We start from the raw sequence: 22022 nt of genomic DNA, 5'->3' as shown, positions 1-22022 counted from the left end.
CTAGATTTTTGAAAATATTACTGGCATAAATTAAAATTTACATACATTATGAGTCTATATATGTTGTAGACAAAATCATGCACAATAGGCTAGGCAACCTATCATGAGTGAATACACTAGTGTTCCATATGCATAAGGTGTAAGTTCCACATGGGTCCCATGTGTATAAAACACTAACATATTCACTTGCGATAAGTTGCCCAGCCTGTTGTATTTGATTTTATTTCCAACCCATCTAGTTCCATGCATCCGCACAACCATCTTTCCACTAATATATGTGTTGGAGTAATGAAAGTGTGGTGAGAATAACCAAAGAAAAGACAAAATCTTGTAGAGGAAAAGTTGAATGTTAAAGATAGAATGAAGAGAAAAAGATTAAGGAAAACTACAAAATTACCCACACTTGACTTCTCAATACCTTCACTTAATTTGTTTTTCATTCAAGATCTCAAATGCACAAACTTTTTAGAAGCTAGAGGCTTGGTGAAGATATCGGCAAGTTGGTCTTCAGTCTTGATGAACTCCAATTCAATTTCTACTTTCTCAGCTAACTCTTTGATGAATTGCTGTCTTAGCTCAATATGCTTTGTTCTTTTATGAAAATTAGGTTTTTGGTCATTGCAATTGCTAAAGAGTTGTCACAGTAGATTGTAGTTAGGACATTTTGCACATATTGAAGGTCTTTCAAAAGTCTTCTAAGCCAAATTGCTTAACAAGATGTACTAGTGGCTGAAATGTATTCTACCTAAGCTAAAAAGTGTGTTATAGCATTTTGCTCTTGGGTGACCAAGAAATTATTTTACTTCCTAAGGAAAAAATATATCCAGTTTTGCTTTCTTGATCATCTATGGAACCAGCCCAATCACTATTTAAAAAACCAATCAGCTTGCAATCATTTTTACTTTCATATTTTAGCCCAAAGTTCCTACTTCCTTTCACATATCTAAGATTTCTCTTTGTTGCTCCAAAACGAACTTTACTTGGCTTATTTGTGTATCTTGAAACATTGCTTACAACAAGAACAACATCTAGCCTTATGTTGGTGAGATAAATCAAGGAACAAATAAGGCTTTTATAGATTGGTTCATCTATTATTTTCTTTCATCTAAATACTTCTTCAAAATTTTGCGGTTCAAGTGCAAGAAATGTAAGATCACATGAATTACTTAGGGCTTCCTTAGTGGAGTATTTGAATCTACACCATCTGGGTTTACTTGCAATGGATCTTGGTTTATTGGACTAAAACTTGTTGGACTTGGTCTTCTTGTATTTGCTAACCTCACATTTGAAGTAGTTGTGTCATGCTCATGGTCATTAAGCATCACTTATTCATCTTCTATTAGGTATTTCTTTGTTTGTGAGGAATTTTCTTCAAAGTTCCATGTCCCCTCTTCATCAAATATCACATCTCTTGAAATTATAAATTCATTTATAGTTGAATTCAGTAGCTAGTAATCTTTGGATTCATCATTGTAGCCAAGGAAAATACATTTTTTACCTTTGCCAACACATTTTTCTCTCTTTTGTAAAGAAATGTGAGAATAAGCAATGTAGTCAAAGACATTGAATGAGCTAATAGGTTTTTTCCTGTGCCATGCTTCAAAAAAGTATGTTGTTTTACATTACTTTGGTAGGAGCACAATTTAATATGTGAACAACAGTTTAAACTACATCAGCCCAAAAATTTTTTGAAAGGTTTTTACCTTGCATCATGCTTTGTCATTTCTACAATGGTTCTATTTCTTTTTTCAACTACCTCATTTTTTGTAGGGTCTGTTTTATTGTCAATTTTCTTTTGATGCTTTCTTCTTTACAAAACTTCCAAAGTTCTCTCTATGCAAACTCTTTTCTTCTATTAATCCTTAAGATTTTTAATTTGTTGTCACTTTGTTTTTCATCAAATGTTTGAAATTAAACAAAAGTGGGCAATGCTTAGGATTTTGCATCTAAGATATACTACCCACATTATTCTAGTACAATCATCAATAAAGAGAAGAAAATATCTCTTATTGTTGAAGGAAGGTGTCCTCATTGGACCATAATATCAGCGTCCAATGGTGTGCCTTTAAATGACATGATCTCTCTAAAACTGGTAGCTTATGATATTTCCCATAGATGCAGCCTCTACATACTTTATGTTCTCTATCCATATGAAGAAGTCCAATCACCATATTCTTGTCATTTAATAATGGAAGACTTCTAAAATTCAAGTGTCCATTATCAACACCCAATTTTTTCTCGGTCCCTTCACTCCAACTCTTTATATTCTCTTTCGATACCCCAAAGCTTGAAAAATGACCAAACCAATTTGAGACTTGTCAAAACCAAAACTTTCCTCTTTTTAGAACAATTTCTATGTTAAATGCCCGACTAAACTACAACAATAAACTTAACCCCTAGTTAGAAAAAACATTAAGATTAACATCTGATACTACAAATGTAACCCCTAAATGTAAGAAAAAAAACATAGTTACACGTTGAATTTTCATGACCAAACTTCAAAGATTTACCATTCATAACTCCAACCTCCTCTCTAATGGTCCTGATCTATGCAATGATAAAACCTTAACTTTACAAATTCTAATAATTCCTTTAAGGATATTAAGATACAATTAATCTCCAAATCTCATCTTAAATCTATGACGATTAACCTTAAAAATGCTAAGACTTTATTTTAATGGCCTTGGATGAATAGAACTAGACAACCAAGATCATTAAATTCTTTATTAGATTTGAACCATTTTCCCGACTCCACATCTCAATTTGTGCACACACGCCAAATTTCAACTTAAAATTCAACTGTTTAATCATCTTATCAATAAATATTCTAATTTGGCATTTATGATTAAATCACACAAGAAGTTATGGGATTAAGCACCTATCATCAAGTCCAAAATCCTCAGAATAAACCATTCATCCAACTCTAGTCTTAAATTCCTCTATTTCCTTCCAAAATAAGCAACATTCTAGTTTAGGCCCTTTCATTAATTAATAAGCGAAAAGCTCAAGCCTTTATCTGAATCAAAATCTTTCAATCCACACCTTTAATCAATGGTCCAACCTTTTGACCTAGCCACTAAATTTCATCATAAAATTCCTTCGTTTGACCTACCATCAAACCAAAATTTTGTTTTAACAAACCTCATTGACTAGAACATATTAAGCTATAGATATCTATTACCAAACCTCATTTGACCAATTAGACCTTACTACCATAATCAAAGAACAAAAAAACCCTAGAACATCAAATTTCATGACTAAATTCATCCATTTAACCATTAAATAAGAAAGAGTTCATTTAAAGCCTTTTCATTAATTAACAAGTCATAAGCTAAAAGTTGATCTAAGCCAAATCTTTTAATCTAGATCTCTTATCAGATATTTGACTCTTCCATTAGATTTAAGATGTCTAAAAATACCTACCCACAAAATTTCATCACAAAATTCCCTCGTTTAATTCATCATTCAAACAAGATTCTATTTTAGCAAATATTGTTCATTAGAGATTATTATCCATAGATCTCCAATATCAAATCTTTATTTAACCAACCATACCTCACCACCATACTCAAAGACCTAAAAAACCCTTGATTGTTAAACTAGAAAGATCTTATTTTAACACACTAGATTTAATTACCCCTTCATCTGTCACAACATGAGACCTCAAGAGGGTGGGGGCTGATATCAGCCCCATTCTTAACCTATCACAACACTTAGATCAATAAAATTAAGTTTACTAAACTTTAAGAAAAAACCCAAAAAACCAAAGATACCCTTATTTATTGGTGATTTAAATTTATGTTTTATGTTATTGGAATCCCTTCTTAAGAAATGTTGGTCAAGACTTTCATTGGATGCATAAAACCCATGAAAATCAACCCCAAAGATTTGACATTGCTGAACTAGGTTTAATGGCTAACCAAATGTTCAAAAATTTTCTAACCCAACTTGAGAACCAATTTTCTCGGTAATTTTGAAATATGAAATTTTGGGACCATTCTTGCATTGAACTAGACTAGACTTGAAACCCAAATTAAAACTAATTTACCTGATACAGAGACCACAAAAATGCAGCTCCCAGAGTAGTAGTTTACACCCAATATCAGTCCCAAAACCAACCCCCCACTAAAAATGGCGTAGTGTGTATGTGAAGCCGATTTAGTAATATCATTTCAGCAAAATTTGGTTTCCAATTTGCTTGGAACGAAGAGGGTATGTGAACCTGATATACCCTGATGTTTTTCTTGCAAAAAACATAGTGAAGAACTAATAAAAAATAGCTCTTATCAAGTCTAGGTCAAATTAGAGTTTTTGGGATATAAGGGAGAAGAGAAGAGAGTAAGAGAGTGCAGAGAATTAGCTAAATTAGACTCTCTCTTTCCTCTTTCTCCTTTATACAGATCACTTTCCTAATCTAATTAGAGCTAATCCAAATCAAATTTGGATAAGAACTCAATCTTTAATTGTAAGCATTATCCTCTTAAGAGGATAGGTGTTCCATACCTAGATTCATGCCCATTTTTAACACAAGTTATATGACAACTTAAGTTGTCTTGTGATCACTTCACTAATCAAATTAATAATGGGCTTTATGCCCATTTTATATAATGGTTCACATCCCAAGGTGTTGCATAGCCATTTGGGCTTGAATATTGTATAGTGTGGGACCCAAAAAGGTCTCACACAAGTTCATAAGGGTTCGACCATACCTCTAGAAGAGATTAGCCAAATTCATTGCTCAGGCCAGTGAACCCCTAACCAAATTAGCTTGGGCTCAGTTTGGTCCAACATTTACAGTTAAATGATTCATGTATTCATTTAACCTATGAAGGCACATAGATAACAGACTTATGTAATATAAATCCCATAAAGTAATAAGCCCTATAATGGTTTTTTACACCTAACCTCTCGATCCATAATCATCAGAACATTGCCCATAGGAAAAGACCTCTTCCCTGACTACACAATGCAGTGTCACACTCTCTGCTCAAGTGGATCCCTAGATTAAAATTTTTTGCAAACTTTTTTCATAAAATAGTAATATAACATATAAAAATATTTTGCAAATTACATTTCAAATAAAGTTGAAATTTACTACCGATACTTTAGGTTTCCATTAAAGAGAGTGAAAAGCCTAATATTCACTTTGTCTAACAAAGATGTTGATCCTATCACTATGATCACCCACTCAAGTAATTTTCCAAACTACTACAACATGCTCAGGTATTTGACCCTTGATGGATTTTACTAATTGATACATTAAAGGTAGCTCAATCCAATACCTAGTGCAATATTATAATCAAGCAACTTTTCAATTTTCCCCATCTATCTCCAAGGTCCATGGCATAATAAACTAACACGAGCCTCATAAATGTCCAGTTTAAGGAGTAATTCACAGAAAACATACAGATTAGAACATGAAATAATAATGTATTTTGTTTATTCACTAATAATGGTTTATGTACATCAATTTGATTTGATTGAAGCTAAGGGCATACACTGTCTAATAGTTGTTGTAGTCTAGACTAAGTAAGGTGATTCTAAACTCATTTCTAATGGTCATTGTATTCCCGGTTTGACTCAAAATTTGCTTAGTATTGGGAAACTTATACGAAACGTTATGAGGTGCGCTTTGGCAATCATTACTAAAGTAAAAATGATAGTAAACAAAGTGTTTCCATAAATCATATCCTAGGATGTAAACTATGGGCTAAAAAGTGAGAAGATGGATGAATCCATGTTATGCCACCTAAGATATGGGTCTGAGATTTAGGAAGCTCATGGGTAATTCAACGAAGGTGTTGCCTCTTATTTTTTAAAAGTAAATGAGCCCTCATTCCAATTTTGAATATTTGATTTATCTTCAAAATAGTGACTCCATTTTCTGTTAGACAGTTTTGTATGCCCTTAGCTTCAATCAAGATGATGTACTTTATGAGTTTATTGTAAATGAATAAAAGTGCATATTTGATTCATATTCCCTTGGTATGTTTCTGTGTAATACCCTTAAACTAGACACTTAATGAGACTCGTGTTAGTTTAGAATGTTCACAGCCAGTGGGTCGGTCTTGAGAATATGATTTTCTAAATAGGGAATTCGATTCCCAGTTGAAGGGAGAGAAAAATTTTTGAAATTCGCCCCCTTATTCTGCAATCTTTGGGCGTCCATGTGATGGATATCCTATCCCTTCAGTGGTATCAGAGCCATGGTTCAAATCTTGAACCATTCTGTTTCAGATCTGAACGTGCACAAATGGGCAGAAGGCGTTCTACCCAATTTGCGCAGATATGGGTTTTGGGAAATTTGTTACCAAAATTGATGTGCAAATAATCTGAAATTAATTTTATATAAATCTGATTTTTGTTTAGAATAGTTCTTTATGATTTTCTTGATTTATGGGTTGTTTGTACAAGAGGAGATCGAATTCTTGGTTTGCGCAGGGAGAACTGCAAGATTTGCAGTTTCTTGATTTATTTATTACATTTGGTCTGTAAATATATATTTTTTTATTTTTTAGACTCAATGTATAGGCATTCAATCTGATGTAATTATTAATAGAAATAGGATTTCTATTTATTTTTTATTTTTTTGGATCGAAGATGGCGGCGCTGGAAGGAGATTTCGTAGATGGGACATTTGCTATCTGCGATTTGCAATTTATGAAACTGCAAATTGTGATCTAACCTCTGTTTTGTAGGATGGATTGTGCGAACAGCCTTGTTTAACTGATTCTTGATTTTCTTTTATCAGTTATTTAATTTCAGATTATTTTCTTGAATTAAAGATTTAATTAAAGATCAAACCCTAGACCCATTCGAACCAAGATTGGTTCAAACTGTTTGGACCAAATCTAGGGTTTAATCAAGGCTGAAAGTCAGCCCTGATTTTCCCACTAATGGGCATGAGGATTGATATTTAATTAAATGGTTAATTCGGCCCAACCTGTAAAGGCCCAGTTTTAAATAGTTAAAACTGCTAAAAGCCCACTTCAAAGGATAAAGCTATATGGGCCGAACTGGGTAACACTAATTCAGCCCATATACCTAAATAATATTAATGGTTAGTATTATAGATTTAAAACGGGCTTCCAATGGGCCTTACAGATGATTAATTGATTGGACCAATTTATCCCTGCATGAGATGTATGGATGTGTGATGTGCTACGTACATGGGCCATAAGTGTTTGGACCATGCTCATTCGACAGTGGCTCTTGCGCACACCATGGCTGAATGCACATCATTGCCATGGTGTCCCTTTTGGTCATTGGATGACCTCCCTCAGTGGTGGGCCCCACACCTCATCAAGAGGTTACGTGTGGAACCCTAGCTGATTTAAGGCCCATTGAAATATGACTTTATGAAAGTCAATGGGAGCCACTTTGGTTTGACCTAAATCAAACTAGGGCGTAATAATTGTTCCCTCCAGCTAATATGAGTGCATGTGATAGGAAAATTCATATGATGAACTCTCTAAAGGCCTTTCATCATTAGCATGAGGATGGGTCATTCAGTAATGAGGAAACACACCAAAAAATGGGCTATCCATTTGTTGTTGGGCTTGTCTGAGTGTTTCATGAGATGATAGGGGCGTCATAGACCGATGTGAGAGGGGCTTCACCAGAAAATGGGAACTCTCTCACGGTACCTTGGCGTTCACAAACATGATGGGTAAGCACTCACTGGACAGAAATGTTTACTTGAAAATGACTCTGAACCTTGTCTGACAGAGGCCAAAGGGAAAACTCATATGATGAGTGGATGTGATCCTTCACAGAAAGGTGGTGGGGTTATGCAGCTGAAACAGTTGGCTCCATGCACCCTATGTGATTTCCTACATTTCCAGAGACAACCCGTAGTCTCTGTTACCGAGGAAGGAGGGAAATCTCAGAGATGAATAAATGGAAATGGATCGTAGATTAAAATCCATATCTGTGAAATGAACATGAATCAAATTAGGTTGTGGACTGATGTTTGCTCTTTTATCAGAAAATGGCAAACGGATATTTTGCAAAGCTTCTTGACAACAACAATCTTAAGGGCCCAAACTATGTCGACTAGTATAGGAACCTTATGTTGGTCTTAACCATTGAAAAGTTGGATAAGGTAGCCAAGAATCCTGCCCCAGATCGTTTGGGAAATAGGGCTTCTGAGGCCCGAAGAAGAGAATACCAAGAATGGGAGGAGAAAAACTCCCTTGCCCACTGCTGTATCATTGCCTCTTTGGACAATCCAATTCAGAGGTAGTTCGATCAGATCGAACTTGCCAAGGACGTATTGGATAGTCTTAAGACAATGTATGAAGAGCAGAATCGTTCTACTCGGCAGAAGGTCTTGAAATAGTTCATGACTGCGCAGATGTCCAAAAGCTAACAAGTTCACAACCATTGTCTCCGGATGATGGGTTATATCAACAAACTGGAGGCTCTTGGATCCGAGCTAGATCTGGTAACACAGATCGATGCTATTCTCAACTCTCTACCTCTATCCTTTAATCCATTCATCATGAACTACAACATGAACAAGCTAAATGTCAGCTTACAGGAACTCAACAATATGTTGCAGAGGGCCGAAGAATTGATTAAAAAGGATGATCCCATTGCCATGCTTGTTGAAACTAGCAAATCGGGCAAGAAAAGCATCGGATGCCTGTCACTTCTACAAGAAGACTGGCCACTGGAAAAGGAGCTGCCTACCTACTTGGAATCCAAGAAAGGTAATTTCGAAACTTGTGTTATAGAAACCAATTTGTTGGTAGCTTCAGCGTCCTGGTGTATTGACTCTGGGGCTTCAACTCATGCATGTAACTCACTATCGGGGTTCAAGGTAAGCAAAAGGCTGAGTGAAGGAGAAGTCACACTCTACTTGGGAACTATTGCAACTGTTGCAGCCACGGCCATAGGAACTGTGGAGTTAATTTTTAGAGAAGGAACTATTGTACTGAAAGGTTGTCTTTATGTACAAAATTTAAGGAGAAATTTGATTTCTGTCTCAAAACTATGTGCAGATGGTTATTCTGTCTTCTTTAGTAATACGATTACTATTAAAAGAAATAACAGATTCATCGCATACGGGGAACTGGAGAATGGTCTCTATGTTCTACATCCTTCTCTAGAAACTAACATAACCGAAACTACGTCGGCTGAAATCCCCAAGAAGAGAGCCCGTGATATAGTTAATCCCACGTGTCTGTGGCATTACCGACTTGGCCATATCGGTGTTGACCGAATCACAAGGTTGGTAAAGGATGGTCCTTTGGATTTTCTAACTGTAGAAGATCTTCCCACCTGTGAGCCTTGCCTACAAGGCAAGATGACGAAATGGCCATTTAACGGTAAGCCTGAAAGATGTACAGGCACACTTGACCTAATACATACTGATGTATGTGGTCCCCTGAGTGTTAGGACATGAAATCAACACATGTATTTCATCACCTTCACAGATGATTTCTCACGATATGGTTACGTGTACCTAATGAGACACAAGTCTGAATCCTTTGAAAAGTTCAAAGAGTTTAGATAAGAGGTCGAGAAACAGTTAGGGAGAGAAATTAAGGCCCTTCGATCAGATCGAGGTGGCGAGTATCTCTATGACGAATTTAGGGACTACTTAAAGGACAATGGGATAGTGTCACAATTAGCTCCTCCTGCTAAATCACAACTTAACGATGTTTCAGAGAGGAGGAATAGGACCTTATTGGATATGGTCCGGTCGCTTCTCATACACTCAGAGTTACCCACATCTTTTTGGGGTTACGCATTAGAGACTGTGATTTACATGCTAAATCGGGTTCTAACCAAATCGGTTCCGAACACTCCATATGAACTTTGGACCAGAAAGAAACCAAGTGTCAGACACTTGAAGATTTGGGGTTGTCCAGCACATGCTAAAAGAACGAGTGCAGACAAGTTGGAATCAAAGACCAGTCGTTGCCTATTTGTAGGCTACCCAAAAGGCTCTGTAGGTTACCTATTCTATGACCCAAGTGAGCAGAAAGTGTTCTGCAGTCGAAATGCACAATTCCTAGAAACCAATTACATCTTGGACGCCCATCATCAGGAAGTTGTTCTTGATGAGGAGAGCTCAGGAGCAGTGGGAGATGTCCCACAAGTTCCAGGTAGTGATCAACCTAGAAGATCCACTCGGTTATCCAGGCCACCAGTCCGTTATGGTTATGACCAGGATAGTTACCTGGTGGAAACCTTGACTAGTGAGGAGGATCCTGTGATTTACGCGGAAGCTATGTTGGACATAGATTCCCAGAAATGGGTGGAGGCCATGAGAGCAGAGATGGACTCAAGGGAGACCAATGGAGTCTGGACTCTAGTAGATCCATCCTCTGGAGTAAAAGCAATCAGTTGCAAATGGATTTATAAGAGGAAGAAAAGCCCTGATGGTAGGATTGAGACCTTCGAAGCTCGTCTGGTGGCGAAAGGGTACACTCAGAAAGAGGGCATCGATTATGAGGAATCCTTTTCGCCTGTTGCCATGCTTAAATCCATTAGGATCCTGCTAGCTATAGCAGCATACCATGATTATGAGATTTGACAGATGGATGTCAAAACTGCTTTCCTGAATGGAGATCTTACTGAAGATATCTATATGCAGCAGCCGCAAGGCTTCAATGCTGCAGGTCAGGAAAACATGGTATGTAAACTTAATAGATCCATTTATGGACTTAAGCAAGTTTCTAGAAGTTGGAACATCCATTTTGACTCTGCTGTCAAATCATTTGACTTCGAGCAGAATCCGGATGAACCCTGTGTCTATAGGAAGTACAGTGGAGATAAGGTTACCTTCTTGGTTCTGTATGTAGATGACATTCTACTCATTGGGAATGATGTAGGAATGTTGACTACGGTGAAAGTATGGCTTTCGCAGCAATTCTCCATGAAAGATTTTGGAGAAGCCTCCTATATACTAGGTCTTCGACTCTATAGAGATAGATCGAAGCGGATAATAGGATTATCCCAATCTGCTTATATTGACAAAATAGTCAAAAGATACAGCATGGAAAACTTCAAGAAAGGAAATGTTCCTTTCAGGCATGGAGTTATTCTCTCCAAGAAGATGTCTCCCAAGACTTCTGAGGAGATTGATGGCATGAAAGATGTTCCCTATGCCTCTTCCATAGGGAGCATCATGTATGCCATGCTGTGCACTCGTCCTAACATTGCTCAGGCAGTGAGTGTAGTAAGCAGATTTCAGGCCAACCCAGGGCAGGAGCACTGGACTGCTGTGAAAAACATACTTAAGTACCTTTGAAGGACAAAAGAGTTTTGTCTAGTATCCGATGGTAGCTCACTACAGATCCAAGGGTATACAGATGCCGATTTCTAGTCGGATCTAGATGATAGAAAGTCTACATCTGGATATGTTTTCACGATAGGATCGTGTGTTGTTTTCTGAATGTCAGCAAACAAGGGTCCTTAGTAGAAAATTAATAGTCCACAACCCAAGCCGAGCGCATTGCCGTAAGTGAGGCTGCCTTATGAATGAAGGTGTTCATTCCTGAATTTGGAATTCAGCACATCACCCATTCCACTGTCGTATGACAACACTGGACCTACGGGAGAATGATATTAAGAGGTAGCATCATCGGAGAATGTGATAGACCCATTGACTAAGCCACTTTCACAGAAAGTGTTTGAGAAGCACGTGGAAAGTGGAAGCTGTTAGACAATTTTGTATGCCCTTAGCTTCAATCAAGATGATATACTTTATGAGTTTATTGTAAATGAATAAAAGTGCATATTTGATTCATGTTCCCTTGGTATGTTTCTATGTAATACCCTTAAACTGGGCACTTAATGAGACTCGTATTAGTTTAGAATGTTCACAGTCAGTGGGTCGGTTTGGGGAGACCTATCCTAACAAGGCTGACATTGTGGTGCCACCAAGTCGGTTGGGGTGGCCTGTCTCAGCTGCCAGGGTGAGACCCTAGGCACATACAGTGTAGGATTAATTGAATCTTTGAACTGGACCAGATTTCCAGTATTGCCCTGGACCTTGGAGATTGATGGGCAAAACTGGAAAGTTACACCCGACCCCTAGACTCGATTCTGTACTGCACTGGGTGTCGGATTAGGCTATCTTTGATGTACCATTCAGTGAGATCCTTAGTGGGGGTCAAAACCTGGGTATGTTGGGACAGTCTGAGAATTCATCTGAGTGGGTGATCATAGTGACAGGATCAACCCCTTTGTCGGACAAAGGTAATGATCGGGAATGCACTCTCACTGATGGAAACCTAGACTACCGGCAGCCAATTTCAATCGTTGAGATTTGTTTTTGCAAAATATATTTTATATGAGATATAAAAGTATATATTATGGTTTCGAAATGATTTACAAAAGGTTTTAATTCCCGGGATCCATATAAGCAGAGAGTGCAGCATTGTTCCTTGCAGCCGAGGGAGAGGTCCTCTCTTGTCGGGCAGTGTGTGATCATTATGGGTTGAGAGGTTAAGTGTAAGGCCAGGCCTTGTAACAAAGGTTGGGCCGAACCCATGTGACTGATGTGTAGATCAATGTTTGGGTCCTACGCCATACAAGGAAGCCTAACTGGGCAGCAGTTTGGAAGGCTAAATGAATACATAACCTTAAATGGGCCTTAAGCCCATTGCGAACTTGGCTAATTTGATTAGTCACTTAAAGGGGCAAATTCTGAGATGGATCAGCTAATAGGATTGGGCCCAGACCCTATCCACTTAGAGAGTCCAAGATCTAAATAAGATTTTGATCTGGAAGCCTCCTAATTAGATTAGGAGATTGCTGATCTAATCTGCAAATAAGATAAGGGTTATCCCTTATCACTTAAAGGGACTTCTAATCCAAATATGATTTGGATTAGCAATTCCTAATGGGATTAGGAGTTGATCCCTTTGAGATTATAAAAGGAGGAGGGGGCGGCGGCCTTTAGACATGCAACCAATACACTCTTGTCTTCAGAGTTGAGATTACAAGAAGAGAGATTTCTGCACCCTGCAAATACTCTCTTGCCGCCTCCTTCCTGCAGCCGCCACCTCCAGCAGTTCGATCTCCAGATCTTGGGAGAAATCCTGATTTGATCTTGATACCAAATCTTGGAGTTGGAGTTGTATTCACAAGACATCCAGTTGATTTTTGCAAAGGGTCAAGTTCTTTTGGAAGAACACTACTGATTCTGCTCCACCCTGCACTGCACCATCTTCAGTGGGAGCAGATTTTGGATCATTCCTTGGACACGAACACCTCCATTGGGAGATACTGCTTCTCCGTCTCAAGTATAATCCCTCCCTACTCCTTTTGGTTCAGATCTGGTTCAGTTTGTGGTTGAAGGGAGAGAAAAATTTTTGAAATTCGCCCCCTTATTCCGCAATCTTTGGGTGGCCATGTGATGGATATCCTATCCCTTCATTTTCTACGGAAAAGACACTCTACCAAGAGATTGTGGGATTCTAATGGATTAGGAATGGGAAAATGTTAGGCATCCCTCTCTCAGCCCAATATGGGATTTTTAGGCTTAATTTCCAACAAAAACCAATAAAAAAATTGCTAAGAAATCTTAAAATCTTGTCAAAAAATGTTTCTAACTTCTCTTGAAACTAGTTTGAGGAGATGTTATCAGGCCTTACGTATTAACATCCCTAACACCCTTGCTTCTCTACCTCTTTATCCCAGTCTAGAAGAAGCCAAAAATGCAAGTTTTTCAAAATTTCAAGCAACCTATAACCAAAATGAAAAACAAGAATTACGAACTTGACCTAAATGGTAGAGTAAGAGGCTTACCACTCGTGTGTGACCCAGGAAAGGATTTTCTAGTAGCTGAAACGAGTTGAAACAATGTCGAATGAATTGGTGGAGTGCCTCTACTTGACCTTTTAATATCAAAGGAACCCTAGAACTGTCAAAAATTTATAAAGCTTTTGCAAATCCAAGATCTGAAACACAACAAATGGATTTGAAGTTTATGGCTTAAAGAGTTAAGGATATCTTGCAAATAGGACCTCTATAGGGGTCGCGAATGCTTCTAGGATCTCTCTCCTTTCATTGGGCTCGAGTTGGGTCTTTATTTATATAGATAAGAGGGAAAAATAGGACTAAGAATTTTAACCAATCAAAATAACTTGAGTCTAAAGAAAGTATTTTTATGAAAATGGCAAGGTTTTTCAAAGAAAAAAGGTTTATAGTCAACATTTCTTGGTGTAATGTTTCTCCTTGATTTGGGGTTGATTTTCATGGGTTTTGTTCGTCCAATGAAAGTCTTGGGCATGTTTGGGTTTTTGGGTATCTTTGGGTTTTTGTGCATCCAATGAAAGTCTTGACTAATGTTGACATGGCCAAACCAAGTTTAATGACTGTTAGAAGGGTTAGAAATCAGATTTCACATGGTCAGGTTAGATTAGAAAATTTTTGAAAAAATTGCCAGCCATTAAACCTAGGTTGGTCATGTCAAATCTGATTTCTAACCCTTCCAACAGTGGTATCAAATCTTTAGGTTCAATTTTTGGATTGAACCAAATCAAATTTGTAAGAAACATCAAATTGACATGAACTAGTCTAGCCGATTTGACTTAATCAATGATATAAAATTTAATCTTTACATTTTTTGATATTATTTGGAATGGTTCTATGGTGAATTCTTGAATTCTTGGGCTGAAAGTGTGATAGAGATCAAATTCTTTATTGGTGTCAAGTTTTATGCACACAATGCAATATTATTTTTATTGGTTTGTAATTAATTATTTTTATTTTATTTTCTAGAACAGATGTATTAGGATTTTTTTGATGTAATCATTAGAAATTATGGTTCTTCAAATTTGTTTACATTGGATAACATGTTGGAGATCACAGAGAATGATGGAGAAAGAGATCGATGTGGAGATAGAAAATCAATGGTTTTCTACAATTTGTCCACATTAGATTTAGACCGTCACACTATCAGCCCTAGTTGTTTAATTCTGTTATATTGCTGATTATTTGCTGATTTGATTGTGAATCATAGTTGAGAATTTTTAGATCAGAATCTTTGTAAATTGATGCATATTTTGGGCACCAAACCCTAGGTCGATCTGACCTAATTTTGGTCCACCTTACATGGGTCGAACCTAGGGTTCTTTGGGGATTGTTTACAGCCCCTTAGATCACTAATTAAGTGATCATTTTGGGCCTAGGCCAAGGGGTTGATGGGCCATTTCATGGACCAATTCTACCCACACTTTTGAAACCTAGTTAGGTTTAGATTAAAGCAAGATAAGCCCATTTCAGCTTTGACAACTATATGAGTCAAACTGCTTGTTGTAGTTGGGCTCATATACCATAATAAGTTTTATTAGATAATTAGGTCCAATAATAGGCTAATAATGTGTTAATTTAAATAGATTTAGGTTTTACAAGATTTAAGTTTATTCTTGATCAATTGTGTGTAATGTGCTATGTGAATGTGATTCATACTTAGGTCATAAGTGCTTGGCCTATGCAAAGATTTTATGTGGCTCTCTATGTCCATCATGGCTGAATGCACATCATTGGCATCATAATGGGCCCTTTTCATGTTTCCTCTCCAAAGAGGGAACTCCATAGAAACCCAAGCCTATTTAGGCCCACTTAAATATGACTTTAGGAAAGAAAGTGGAAGACATCGTGGTAAGACCTAAAACTGACCTAAGAACTAATATAATTGTTCCCTCATCAATAATATAAGTGCTAGAAGATATGGAATATAATAAGATGTCATAAATAAAGACCTCCCATCATTAGTATGAAAATGGACTGAATTGATGGGCAAAAATGCACCATAAAATCAGGTTATCTGTTTTACTAAGGTGGTTAGTTGAATTACTTCATTGGATGATAGGAGCATCATAGACTAGTGGGAGGGGGCTATCTTAGAATGGAAGACTTTTTCATGGTACCTTGTGGCTTCTGATATGATGGGTCAATACTTACAGATTAGAAAGGTTTAACCTAAAATGGCTATGAACATTGTCTAATGGAAGCCAAAGGGGAAGCTCATGTGATATAAGTGATTTATGATCTTTCACAGAAAATTATGGGGTTATGCAATTGAAACAATTGACCCTATGCACCTATGTGATTTTCCACATTTCTAGAGACATGAATAATGTTAGACAATGTATGCCCTTATCTCAAATCATATTGATGTATACAAAAATTTATCTATAAATGAATAAATTACATAGTTGTTTCATATTTATATTTGTGTGTTTTTTATATATTACCCCTTAAACTAAACACTTATGAGACTCGTGTTAGTTTATAATGTTTTCAGCCATTAGATAGACTTGGGAGTTTATCCTAACAAGGCTAACACTGGTTTGTTGCCAAATAGTTGGAGAAGCTTGTCTCAGTTGATAAGGTTAAACCCAAAGTATAGAAAGTGGGTGTTTGGAAAATTGAACCTAGACTAATTTTCAATTATGCCCTAGACCTTGGAGATAGATGGGCAAAACTAGAAAGTTGCACATAACCTCAAATTTGATTATGATACTACACAAAGTAGTGAATCGGGCTGCCTTTGATATGCCCATTAGTAAGATCCATCAAGGGTCAAATATTTGGGTGCATTGGGGAAATTTGGAATATAAATTGAGTGGGTGATCATAGTGATAGGATCGACCCCTTTGTCAGACAAAGTGAATATCAGGGTTTACATCCTCTCTGATAGAAAGCTAAACTACTGGTAATGGATTTCACTTGTGTTTGAAATCTAGTTTTACAAAAGATATTTATATATTATATTATTATTTTATAAAAATGGTTTTAATCTTGGGATCCATCCGAGAAAAGAGTGTAAAATTGCACTTGCAGCCAGGGGTGCTGACATAACTTGCATGGAACAACAAATACCAAAATTGTTATCGAGCAAAAAATCAAAGGCGAGACCGTGCCAGGAGAAACACAAGATCCAGATTTATTAACCCTAGACAATACATGACCATTGAGCCATTCCAACCACCAAACCCAAAGTGAGTGTGGGTTCAAAAAAGTGTTTCAAGTGAGAATAAAATGACTGAAGGCAATGGTTTGAAAGGTAGAGACTGTTGGGAAATCGGGTCACTGAAATTTCGAGGAGAAGCTCTGAGGCGTATGGGCAAATACTTGATTCACGCTCCTTAAATAATTTTAAAGAACTATGGAGCAAAGTGCGAGCAAAGTGTGTCTCTAAAGCACCTCATTGTGCCACATACGTGCATACGCGTTGCACAATAACAAGTCTCCATAATCTCCTCTTTATATCTAAGGAGTGTAAATAAGCTCCTATTAAAAAAACCAAAATAATTCTTATAATTTTCTAATGTGGGATAAGTTAAAAACTGGTTTTAGTAAGAGAAAAAGCTATTTTTCAAAACATGTGTGCATGAATGTTTTTTCTGATAATTTCAATGAGGATAATGAATTTGAAGGAGGAGAAGATGATTTTGATGGAGAGGGTTTGGATAGCGATGATAGCATGGAGGAGGAATGGAAGGGTCAAGACATGCAAGATAAAGGGATTAATTTCAATAGTACTAGGAATTTACAGAATTCAGAGGTTAAAAAGATTGAGGTGCAAGATGATTCCAATGCTAGAGACAATATGGGTCTGAAAATTCTGAAAATTACTCATGAAGATCCTAATATGTAATGTTAGAGGGGTAGAAAGACTCTTTTGAGAGGTCAAGTTTGTGAGCTATCTAAGGCTCATAACCTTGACATTTGTTTTTTGATGGAAACTAGAGTAGGTTCAGATGGAACTAAGAAAATTATTAAATTTTGCCTTCATGTACCTTCTTCTTAATAATAAGCTCTCCTCAAAGAGGAATTTGATTTCAAAAGGGTTTTATATTGATGGTTCTTGTAGTGTTTGTGGTGAAGAGGAAGATTCTGATGACACCTTTGTTAGGTGTATTGTCCCCTTTTGGAAGGAAAAGTTTATTTTGCTATTATGGTAGATATGGAAAAACCGAAATGACTGTGTTTTCCCCCTCCTATTATAATTGATAGAGCTTGGCATACATTTATGGAAATCCAATCTTGTATGGAGCTTGATGCGAATGACTTCGAGGGTACATCTATTATCCCTATCAGATGGGAAAGCCCTAAAATGGGATCAAGCGTACTTGTACCATTGCTTGCATATAGCTAGAAATTATGTAGGTCAAGTTCTTGACCTTAAAGTCTACATAATTGGTGTTACCACTGTTAATGTGGCTGAAGTTTGGGCTGCTTGGAAAGCCCACAATATGACCCTCAACTTTTCAAGAAATAGCATCACTATTGAGGGTGATTCAGAACTTGTGATTGACTATCTAAAGATACAAGTTGAACCATCATCGAGATTGAAATCGATCGTTGAGGATTGCAGGTTGATGTTTGAGAGGCTAGAGGGCAAAGTGGAGTATTGTCATATATACTTTTAGAGAAGGCAACATTGTGGTGGATTGGTTAGCTAATTTTTCTCATTCCTATGTTGTAACTAATTCTGTCATTCCTAGATTTTTAAGTGTTATTAGCTGTTTGGGGACGTACTATCCCCCATTCTGTGTAGCCCCTTTTCTTGATCTATCAAAAAAAAATTATTTATTTTATTTTATTTTTATTTTTTATGTTGATGGCAATATTGGGTTGACCTATTGACCCAGAAGGGAAAATGGTTCAAGCTCTAGGCAGGGTTTAAAAGCACTACCTTTCATGCGTTAATGTTCATGGATCTCATTTAACCATCTATGTAGATATAAATTTTCTTATTTTGAATTCTTTTTTTTTTGTCTTTTTGAATATTAGGTCCATCCCTACGACACTGGAGAATTGATACCACAATAATTAATCAGTAATTAATTAATAAAATTAATCTAAGGTCCACCTTCAGATACTACATTTACAGATAAGACAAGAATGTATAGGAGTCCAGATTTGCTCCTCACAGAACACACCTCACACCGACCTAACAGCATGTTGCAACCTGCATGGGATATCTCCCACGTCGCGGTGTGAGGTGCATTCTGTGAGAAGCAAATCCTAGGGATAAACCAAATATGAAGACTAGGAAAGATTGATAATACAGGTTAAGCATTACCTGGAAAGGCTTAGCGCATTCAGCCAAGTAATCTTGTAATGCCTCATCATCATCTTCATCAAATGAATCACCACCAGTAAAAACAATAATCATGTGGTCTGTAATTGCTTGCCCAAAAATTCCTTTTATGATTTCCATTCCAGCTTCTTCCTCTTTTGAGAAACGGGTGAAAGTGGAAAATACCATAAGCATTGCATGGATCCCATTCTTTGCTAGATCAATACACTTAACAATCTCCTTTTTAGTATATTCAACATCAAGTGCAAAGTCAAATAGCCCTGCAACCACTTGTCAGTGTTAGGGTTTATGTTCAAGAGAAGCCCAAAATAATTAAAAGAGAGAATAGGGTCAATAATATATATATATATATATATATATATATATATATATATATATATATATTTTAAGTTTTGTTTATTTATTTTTTTAAAACCGGTTTAAAAGGGTTGATTTAAGGCCCAGCTACCCTTTGAACCGGTGATGACCCGATATAATCTTTCGAGGGGCGCATTGATAAGCCATCGGCATGATATGTATCGGCCTGTATGGATACTTTAAACCTTATATATATGAATGTATGTATATATGTATTTTTATGGAATAAGTAAATTAGATGAAACAAACCACTAATTATTACAATCCTATTAGCAACTAAAGTAAATTAAGCAAAGTAGAAAAAGGGGTAGTCAGCAAAAAGAAGCCCACCAGGAGTGTCAATGACATTCACAGTTCGGCCATCTTGTAGAATAGATGATTGCAGCTCAGTTGTCCTTGTAACTGAATTAGAACTGCGTTTTGCTTTGAAGGCATTCGTTTTAAGAATGCTATTGGCAGTTGAACTTTTGCCATTACCAGTGCGCCCAAGTAAAACCATGGTAATATCGTTGGGTGAAGCCATCTGCATGCACAGAACAGTAGAAAAATTTATGTATTAATCTAATGCAGCAATAATGGAGGTCTAAAATTGCTTTAATTTTCAAAGAATTCTACGTAGGTCACCGGCCCAGCCTAAAATTTTGATCGTAATAGGGGATGGTTAAATGGTCCGATCATCCAGTCTGAAGTCGGTTTGGACAGTTTTGGATTTCAAAACCAGATCTGAATGATGATCGGTTCCTGGGTCAACTGGTCCAACCATCCAATCCAGTCCAGTTTTCAAAACCATGCTATATAAGTACAAATCCTATCTCAGATTCTCAATTGAAAGAGGACTACGTATTCTTTTCATGACAGAGTAAACAACAGATTTATAAACTGCCCAACAAGCAATACAAAAGATGCAATCAGACCTCAAAAGTCTGTGACCCATAAGACCTCCACATAGGATTCAATGGCACCTTCAGCAAGGTGCCAATCAGCGAGTTAGTAAGGTCTCCTGTTAGTCGTAGCAGAGACTTGGGATCGAATCCCACTTGCACCTGGGTTGAGGGGTTATGGGTTGGGGAATGAACAACCCCATTGTGTAGCCCATTAAAAGAAATAAATAAATAAATAAAATAAAATAAAAACAAAAACTTTAACATCACCAAAGGAAATTCATTGAAGTTAACCATCTAGGGTTAAGCAAAAGAGAAACAAACCTGCAGAGATTGTTAATTGAGGAACTATGGAACGATTTTGAGTAAGGATTGAAAGTTTAACTTCAGAAACCAAAGGGTTCTGCTGGTTCTATTTGTTTCAAAAATTCATAAACACAATCCAAATTTATAAGGGGTAGTGGATGCTCTCTGAAGGGTGAGAGGAGTAATAGTTGATTCCATTGCATTATTTGGATGCTAACTGCTCTTAGATTCTATATGGAGAATTGGTTTGAATGGACATGCATGATATAAGAGTTCACATCTCCGCCCCACAATGCCCCACAGCACATTCCGCTGTGTATTAAGAGCATTTCCCGATGATGACATCATTAGTTCTGGTACATCATCGGGAGATGTTCCAAATACATGACAGGAATGTTCTGTGAGGATGTGGTCTCATGATATATACGCCTTGGAGTGAAAGGCAAATATGAATCTATAAGCAAGATATTACTTTGACGCCTCTAAGTAATCATCTTTTAAGAATTATCATTGTGTTTTTTACCAGTAATTGAGATTTAATTTTTTGTTTTAGTAAATTTAGTACTGCAAATGGATTGAACTTAAATCAGATTCGTTTAATTCGGGTTTGGATACATATATCCATTTGGGGGCCATGTGATAACAGCTGAAATGGATGAACTGAAAGTTTATTGCTTTGCCTTTTAGGCTCAGTTTGGGAAGAGTATACTACACCGTTGAATATATATATATATATATATATATATATATATATATATATATATATATATATATTTTATTTATTTAATATTTTTATCCATTATAAGACAAAGCAATAAGAGAATTTCTGTTATTACCAAATGACCTCTTAGTTGATGGGATCAGATCTAAAATATGATCCGCTTGTTAATCACATGGGAATTGGATATTGTGTGATCTAATCTGATGTGATTATATATAAATATATGTAAAATATTATTTTTTAGCATTAAAAATTCTTTTAAATTAAGTGGGAATTAGGATTCAGATAAACTTGTATTTTCTGTTTATCGTATATTTCTGGGCTGGGCCCAGGCCTAGTCCTTAGTAGCTTGAACCCAGTTCGATCTTGTCCCAACTTGAGCCTGATTCGACTATATACATTCATATATACATATATAAATATATATTTACATATACATTCATATATGTATACATATTTGCATAAATGCATATATACATATATAATTTTAGAATGGGTTCATTGACTAACTCGAACCCAACCCGAGTTCATTAAATCACAATGCGGGCTGGGTTTGGGTTGTAAAGATCGGGTTTGACCGCAGGCTTGGTCTAGGCTCGGCCCTTAGGCCCAAATCTTAGGGTTGGACCTGGGTTGACCATAAACCTGTCCCAATCCGCCTGACTTGCACCTCTAATTCGGG

The 22022-nt window shown here is 36.8% G+C and overlaps 1 protein-coding gene across 2 annotated transcripts; it reads right to left on the bottom strand.

The window, feature by feature from the left end:
* Window positions 1-211: 211 nt before the first annotated feature.
* On the bottom strand, window positions 212-20726 carry LOC148871447 (immune-associated nucleotide-binding protein 9-like). 2 transcript variants are annotated; one of them, XM_088973847.1, is made up of 4 exons: window positions 20638-20726; window positions 19763-19955; window positions 19058-19335; window positions 212-2286 (listed from the first exon to the last, which is right to left on the bottom strand). In XM_088973847.1, exons 2-4 carry the CDS (start codon window positions 19953-19955, stop codon window positions 2248-2250), a joined length of 510 nt encoding a protein of 169 aa, XP_088829973.1. In that variant the 5' UTR covers window positions 20638-20726; the 3' UTR covers window positions 212-2247. The 2 variants fall into 2 exon arrangements, with proteins under 2 accessions (XP_088829973.1, XP_088829972.1); XM_088973846.1 differs by lacking the exon at window positions 212-2286 and having other exon boundaries at window positions 10881-19335.
* Between the last annotated feature and the right edge of the window lie 1296 nt (window positions 20727-22022).

The sequence above is a fragment of the Nelumbo lutea genome, chromosome 2, assembly GCF_056320005.1.
Source record: "Nelumbo lutea isolate HS-2025 chromosome 2, American lotus-T2T, whole genome shotgun sequence".
NCBI classification, from domain to species: domain Eukaryota; kingdom Viridiplantae; phylum Streptophyta; class Magnoliopsida; order Proteales; family Nelumbonaceae; genus Nelumbo; species Nelumbo lutea.
The sequence above is the reverse complement of the archived record's forward strand: the minus strand, read 5'-3'. Positions and strand labels throughout refer to the sequence as shown.